The following is a 7,831-nucleotide window of genomic DNA, read 5'->3' as shown; positions in this document are numbered from 1 at the left end:
AGTGCCGCGGGGTCTCTTCCATCCACCTGCGGGAGGCCTCCAACACGGCAGAGCCCGGTCAGTACTCACACTGGAATGGGGATTTCTAGGATCTAATCTGGAAGGATTTAAATCCACAATTTTGTAACTACGTGGTAAAACGGCGGTCAAATGAGCCACAGCGAAGTATAAACGTGGGAGCAGGGAGCTGGAGACCACGATTAAGGTGGTCCTGCCCATAAGAGGGAAAGTGTGTGATTTTTTTTTCTGATTCAAGGCTTATTTGATGTTCTCACCTTAATTAAAGACAAAGCAATTTGTTGCAAAGCTAAACTGTTCTGTTTAATACAGAAGTGTAATTGGTAAGTTCATTCACAAAAAAGGATTCATGCTAACATTTAACACAGCGAATAATGTACTTCGCTGGCTTCAGTCTGCAACATTTAACTGCAGTACTGGGTATGTTTGTTCACAGACTTAAAACCAGACGGGAAAATATCCGAGATCAGAAACTTGAAAACGCCTTTGACCAGTGCCTGCTCTCTCTCAGGCAGCAGCCCACCTGGGCTGAATTGAAAAGGGCGGCACTTGGAATGCATATTTTCCACAATATTACCAAAATTGTGGGTAGGGTCAATGCAAACGATCAGATTGTTGTCCCAGTTTAGAGCGCGGATGGCCATTCCGCATCTTTTGGATAGAGACAGAGCGATAGACTTAGAATGAAAAATTGCAGTAAATAATTCACTGCACTGCTGTACCGGCGTTGACATGGGAGGCTCGAGGTAAACGGTGAAATAAGAGATTGTATTGAAACCACACACACCCGACTCTGATAAACTCAACTATTTTATTGTCGGTTTGAAATATACAGCGTAGGAAGTATAGAAAGTTATAGGCACAGATGACTTATGTACAGGCATTTGTAAATAACCTTAATGAAATATAACTTCGATGCTTCTGAACAGAATAAATACAATTGCTTTCTTTCTACATCATAGCAATTTACCCCAGGGAAAGAAGGATATATTTCGGTGTTGAGCCTCTGGAAGAATAAGTCTGTATAAATTTACTCATTATCCTTTCCCTCGATCGAATGAATGCTTTATTTAAATATATTTAAACGTCTGCCAACTTTCATTCCAATATCAAGTGACATTAGATCGAGTTCTCGGTTGCCTTTTTTGTTTCTTTGATTACAAAGTTTCTCCGCGTCAACATTCCTTCCTCGTGGATTAGGTGCACAAAACGTCCACAGAGAAATGTACAAACGGTTCCGTTATGCATAAATGAAAGAAAGGATCGTGCAGTTTAAAAACGACATTGTCATGTATTCCTTACTGATTGACTGGTGCTATGCTAATTGAACCGAGAGATACACGATCGTGTGCTATTTCATTAGTTTATTTCCCCCGCAATCCCCACCCTTGCCTTTAAGAAAAAAGTGATGTTGCAATGAGCAACTCGCCACGATTGAACCTCCTGCATCGCCGGCACTGATTTCAGAATATACCTTTTATTTTTAAAATGTAAAACCTCATGCAAGGTTAAATGTATTTATTATATAAATAGCTTAAATCAATAGTCCGTTATCCTGACCTTGAACTATATTGATTGAAACTATTTGTCGAGCGATTTAAAAAAAAACTCGGCCAAAATGTATATCCGCTTGCATTAATAAGGTGCTGTTTATTGTGAATACGCTTTAATCAATAAAAAAAACGTGACTGATCACGTCCAAATGAGTGTGCTTTTAATTAGCTGCTTGTACTGGAATAGAAATATCTATGGCGCATTCAGATCATTTAAACCAGGAGTTTGGCTATTTATTTATTACCAATACACACTTCCTCCATCAGAACAACCTGATGGTTCGCCAATGGGACTCTGTATTTTTTTAAATTTTGGCTCAATGGGGGGGGGGGGGGGGGAGAGGGAGGACAACAAGTTTAATCTCTGAGTCTTTGAGATAAACCCACGTGGTCGAGGACACAGGGTCTCCCCCCCCCCCCCCCCCCCCCCCCTCCCCCAGTCTGATCGGTCGGTTGTCCAGAGGGTCTGTTCTTTTGTTGCTTATTCGGCTAGGCGGCAGTTCACATAACGACACACTTGCCCTTGAGTTTCTCTGTCCTCTTTTGCTGCTTGGATTTCTTGCCGTCGATCTGCAAGCTCACAGCCCGGCGCTTCTCCAGATTCAGCAGCTCCTGGAAGAGCTCCTTGACGTTGTGGTTGGTCTTGGCCGAGGTCTCCATGAAGCCGCACTTCCAGCGCTTGGCCTGGGACTCGCCGTCGCTGGCCTGCACCTCCCTCAGGGTGTCATCGCACTTGTTACCCACCAGCATGATGGGGATGCTCTCCACGTCCCCCTTGATCTGGCACACTTGCTCGTAAATGGGCTTCAGCTCCTCCAGGGACTGCTTGCTGGTGATGGAGTAGACCAGGATGAAGGCGTGCCCCTTCGAGATGGACAGGCGCTGCATGGCCGGGAACTGGTGGCTGCCCGTGGTGTCGGTGATCTGTAAAGTGCAGATGCTCTTGTCGCAGCTGATAACCTGGCGGTAAGTGTCTTCGATGGTGGGGATGTAGCTCTCCCGGAAAGTGCCTTTGACAAACCTCAGGACCAGCGAGCTCTTGCCCACGCCCCCCGCTCCAAACACCACCACCCTGTAATCATTACTCTGCTCCGGCATCTTTGCAGGCTGCCTCAAACTCTCACCTAGAGTCAAAGGGAAAGCAGAGATTACACATGCTCAGCTCGTGCACACATCCAACATTTGTTTTTTTTTTGCAATTTCAAAACAAAAAAGGCAGTGAGTGCCCAGCGTTATCATTCAGAGCTCCCTGTGCAGAATCGGGGCTGCTTCATTGATGCCGTGCCCAGTTACATACTCCCACTTACAGAGATGCTGGGGGCAGCAGACTGGCTGCTCCGCTACATGACCAAGTGCATCTTGCCGTTTCAGCATCCAGGCCACGGATCAGCAGGGGCAGAAATGGGCGCAGAGCCGCCTCTGCCCCTGCCCGGCACACAGCTGCCCCCAGCCAATGTTACAGCCTCTGCATTCTGCAGGTTCTTTTGCAAAACACATATAAATTACCTTCCGAGACAACAATACCCGTTGCAGTGTGCCGATCGCCAGTGTGGAGCCGCGCTCAGTCTTGAGGACTCATGGCTGCAGGTTGCACAGGATGACTGATGAAGGAGCCGGCTTTGTGCTCACTCACAGGGCTGGGGGGAGTTTCTGACTGATATTTAAGGAACCGGAGACGCGCTCGATACAGGGATGTTGTTACGTATCTGGCTTGTTTCGAGGGCTCTGTGTGATCAGGGAGACGGGATCTGACTATCGTCATCAGTAATTTTCACTGCTACCTCTTGATGCTGTTCGTCAGAATACTGCAACAGAGCGCACTCTGAGCCAGAGCTGCTCATAAATCTGCCACAGTGAGAGGAGAGAGCGAGGGAGAGAGCACGTATCAAACCCGCACCGTCAGCACCCAAAAAAACAACTCTCCTTTCTTTCCCAAACCACCATTTAGTGCCCGAGACTTTGACCAGATCCTGGCCTCTGTCAAATTTAGCAACTGATTTAAACAACTGGAATAAAAATTAAAGAGCTGGGGGAGGGGCCAGGGACTTTCTGTATTTCATACTGGATCGTCAGTCAACATCTGGATAAGGAAGGACGGTTTCCAGTTGAACTGTCTGCTTTCCTATCATTAACCTTACCCCCCCCCCCTCTCTCGCCTGCCCCTCCAGATGATGCCAGACCTGTTTCCACATTCACTGAGCTTTTTTGTCTTCTTCACCACGTTTGCAGATCTAATGCCTGGCGTTCGCGCACGTTTCACATCAATTCCCAGTTGCCTCTGTCTGTCAGCGCTAACAAGCTTTAATATTTACTCTATTTTGATAACCTGCACTTTATCCGTTTCCAAAGGGTCATCATCGCCACCAACTGGAGGGCGCCAAGGCAAGCTCCCTTAGGTCAAGCCCAGTGTAAGCCAGCCAGCAGCAGCAGGGTATCTAAACTGGGAGCAACATTCCCACTTGGAGCACTGGGGGGGGGGGGGGGGGGTTATGTTACATTTCATCTCACACTTCCGCAATACTTCCATTCCCCGAGAATCAATCTGTCTGATTAAGGAGCTCTGCTTCTTTGCCCGTCCTTGTAATTCACTTCCACCACCTTTTGGGGACCCTTAAAATGACCAGTCCAAACCCACCCGAATACATGAAACAATGCCGCGTGGAGCCGCTTTCTGATCTATGTTGAACAAGTCATTGGTATGCTTTTCGTTCTACACACAATAAGGAGAATTCAATCTATTATTTATTTCTAATGGCCACTTACTGGCGGACAATTGATTTGACCAGGCAACAAATTAGATATCTAAAAAAAATGTAAGCTAAACAGACGCAGGGCTTAATAATACTGAGCTATCTATCTCAGATAGACAATAGAACCATGATCAGTTAGCTCCGGATTATTAAAGGTTCCGGATTCCTCACTAAACTGGCATTTTTAATCTGGTGTGTCATTATCTATCAAATGCAAAACCAAAGGGCAAATGGACAACACTGGCGCGGAGCACAAGGAGCAATGGGTTCTTTCATTTCGAAAGTTAGGTTTGTGCATTCAATACATTGTTCAGTTAGATTCCAGAAGACCGACATGAGGTAGTGCAAAGGTGTAGAACAGGATGACACATTTATGAATTCAAATACATTTTCTAAATTGTTGCGAATGTCGTGTCGAATTTGAAGACATCTAATCGGTAGCTCAGTACTGAGTTGCTTTTTGGTGGAGGGGAGCTGGTCTCGGTTGTACTTACTTCCCCAAACAGTGCTGGGGAAATATAAAAGCCGGATTACTCCCGGTCAGTCAGTTTATATAACACAGCACAGATTGATAGGGATAGAGATTTGCATTTGCCTTTCCGGTGTAGACAAAATTGTTTTGTCTCTGATATCAGGTGGGTAGAAAGCAAAACAGCGTCAGTTATTCATCGACCTTTAATATTTCCGCGTTGAAAGTAATTTTATCTCATCACTCTGATCACTTTTGTTGCCTCGCTGACACTGTCAAAAGGGCAACGCGAGAGCCTGCCCCCTCCCCAAGTCATTTCAGGGGGGGGGGGGGGAAACAAATACTCAATCACAAATAGATTTCATAGAATTTACAGTGCAGAAGGAGGCCATTCAGCCCATCGATAGGTAGAGGCATTAGAGCACAGTAAGAGGCCCTTCGGCCCATCGTTCCAATGCCGGCCATCAAGCACCAATCTATTCTGAGCCTATTTTCCTGCACTTTATCCGGAGCCTTGTATGCTATGTGAAATAATGCGGTATCAATAACATACTATTGCCAGGAATACTGACAGAGGTCAAACAGTGGATGAAATGAAAATGAATGAATGTTTAAATGCTTTTCAAAATATTGTTTGAGAAAACGTAGATTATTTATTGCCACATATTTATCTAACATTTTAGAGCCAATTCAGCTAACTGCTAATATGGGAGCCGGAAGTTTGCATTCGTTTTGAGTTCAAGTTAGTTACACCTTAAGTACAGAAAAGGGAGAAAGACAGTCATTAGGACCCTAGACCATGGCCAATGACGCGCCCTCCCCATTTTGCAATGGCGAGTACAGTGAATGGGGTCTGAGAGCACAGGATGGCGGAGCATTCTTCACAATGCGCAAACTGGGCTTCAGTTGCTGTCCGCCTCCTCTAATGGGAAATGAAGGCTTCTAGCTCGGAAGTGTAGACCGTGCTGGGTGGGGTTAGCTGGGCCATTGGAAGTGATAGGCTCGGAGTGTAATAATGCAATGTTAAAAATGAGATTTTCATTCAAGCTGACGGTCTGTGGCTTCTATTAAATCATCCACCCAGTACTCAGGTAGGCCAGATGGCGAGTAAATGACTGTGAAAGTTGGAAATTCTGTCACTGCCTCAGAGTTCTTAAAGACATCTCTCAGCTTCGACTGACCTCCAAGAATAAGCATATTTATATAATAAATCTAATATATAAAGAGCAGCGTAATTCATATTTCCAAATTTCAGGCGCTTCACGCACAGATATGGATGCGCCGTTATTCATCAATGACATTATTTTGATTCCATTCAAAGGGGCTGAGTCAGAAGAAGCTGGAATTTGGGTCACCCCTTCAATTCACTAGTCTTTTTCTCTCAGTTAGCCCTTTCCCATTTAATGAGATGTCCCCTTCTTTCCTCTCCCCCTAGCAGATCAGCCTTGCGGGAGCAATACTCCTGCATTGTTAACATTGCAGTATCCCCCCACCCACCCCACACACACCAAAATGTATTTTTGCACACGATTGAATATGATTAATGCAGTGACCAAGGCCATATTCTGCAAGCATTAGACTAGACAACGCTGACAGAATGCTCCTACGCGGGTAGGTTATCAATAGTCGTGCTCCAGTGCTGGACCAGAGTTCCCAATGAATGGCCCGAGGCCACTGTCTGACTGATATGGACACCTCTATGGAGAATGAGCTCAGAATGATGGAACCTCACAATGTAAAGTGCAGCAGGACGCTCTGCGCCGCTTTGTTAGACCAATCCAGATTTGAAATGCAGTTTTGGGGGTGAAATTATGGTCACATCGGGACACAGTGATCAGTCCCACCACCATGCAGCATTTAGTGTAAGCTTTCCCTCACTGAATAGCCAATATCAAAGAGCCTGCATTGTGCCCGTCTGTTTGTTAAAGCGGTCAGGTTCAAGCGGCACACGGAGGCACATTTGCAAACACTCGGATTATTTTGGCCGATGTACAATCTCAAACGGGACTCTATACAGTTGCTTTCGTCTAAAATGCAAGTCCGATCACCTGTCTCTTCAGAATGAAAGCAAAGGGCGCACCCATTCCCCAGATCCAGGAAATGTTGCAACTCCGCCAGGATACCGGCTCCTTCACCGTGAAACAATGAAGGCGTCGCCACCGGCTCGGCTCTGAACCGTCCTTTCACAGAAAGTAAGAAAGCTCCAAATTATTGGAAGCATAAATCTAACAATCTGTCCATTATTGGAGGCAAGGTCATTACTATGTCGGTGCATGCATTTGAATCATTATTCTAGCTCCATGTGCCCGCTATTCATTTCCCAAACATGGAAACACTTTACCTTAGGAAGGGATCCGGGAATTAAACTGGAAAGGAAGGTTGGGAGGTCCACATGCCGCCGCGATGGCTCCAGTTTTTCGGCTGCGGTGGTGTCAGCAATGAGGCTGGAAAGGCAGTGTGTGGGTACACTGTTCTCAACTGCCTCTGCAGAGGGAATGAAGCAGAGCTCCTGCTCCCTGTCCAGGAGCTCAGATTAGATCACCTCCTGTTTTTGCTGTCGACAGATGGCACGTGATCCCTTTCACAATAAGAGTCTCTTGTACTCTCATCCCATCTTCACCCTCTGCAGAATAGCGTACTTCCCACTGAGTAAACAATGCGGGAGATCTGGAGAGATTTTCACAGTCAGCACGGCCGGAAACATCAAGCGTTTGGATTATTGGTATTGATTCGAGCAATAGTTTCACAAATTAACAACGCCCCCCCCCCCCGCCAGCAATGTTGTCCCCTGCAAAAGAGGCTGACTCATGCTGGGAAACTGGTGAACAGGCCCTGACTATGTTCCAGGCCTTTGCCAAATATTACCGTTTTGCTGGTGGTTACTGTTGATTTAACGGCCGAGCCCAATCATATTTTCATTTACTTGTACATGTCTTCCAGCGGCGGGCTGCTGAGTTAGTGCTGGGGAGAAGACTCACTTGCAGTTTTTCTTCATGGCTATTGAATGAATCAAAGAATCACTACAGTGCACAAGGAGGCCA

General features: G+C 46.1%; 1 protein-coding gene across 3 annotated transcripts; it reads right to left on the bottom strand.

The window, feature by feature from the left end:
- Nucleotides 1–810: 810 nt before the first annotated feature.
- Nucleotides 811–7,380, bottom strand: LOC119970320 (GTP-binding protein Di-Ras2). Of its 3 annotated transcripts, none has more exons than XM_038804736.1 (2): nucleotides 7,132–7,380; nucleotides 811–2,695 (listed from the first exon to the last, which is right to left on the bottom strand). In XM_038804736.1, the coding sequence occupies exon 2, from the start codon at nucleotides 2,667–2,669 to the stop codon at nucleotides 2,073–2,075; it is 597 nt and encodes a 198-aa protein (XP_038660664.1). In that variant the 5' UTR covers nucleotides 2,670–2,695; nucleotides 7,132–7,380; the 3' UTR covers nucleotides 811–2,072. The 3 variants fall into 3 exon arrangements, with proteins under 3 accessions (XP_038660664.1, XP_038660666.1, XP_038660665.1); XM_038804738.1 differs by lacking the exon at nucleotides 7,132–7,380 and adding an exon at nucleotides 3,752–3,925; XM_038804737.1 differs by lacking the exon at nucleotides 7,132–7,380 and adding an exon at nucleotides 3,078–3,673.
- Nucleotides 7,381–7,831: the final 451 nt, after the last annotated feature.

The sequence above is a fragment of the Scyliorhinus canicula genome, chromosome 8 (assembly GCF_902713615.1).
Source record: "Scyliorhinus canicula chromosome 8, sScyCan1.1, whole genome shotgun sequence".
In the NCBI taxonomy this organism is placed as follows: Eukaryota; Metazoa; Chordata; class Chondrichthyes; order Carcharhiniformes; family Scyliorhinidae; genus Scyliorhinus; species Scyliorhinus canicula.
This window is presented reverse-complemented; position numbering and strand designations above follow the sequence as displayed.

Bases quoted from the DNA above. Each gene is read 5' to 3' on its own strand.
- LOC119970320 (XM_038804736.1), bottom strand. From the start codon at position 2,669: ATGCCGGAGCAGAGTAATGATTACAGGGTGGTGGTGTTTGGAGCGGGG.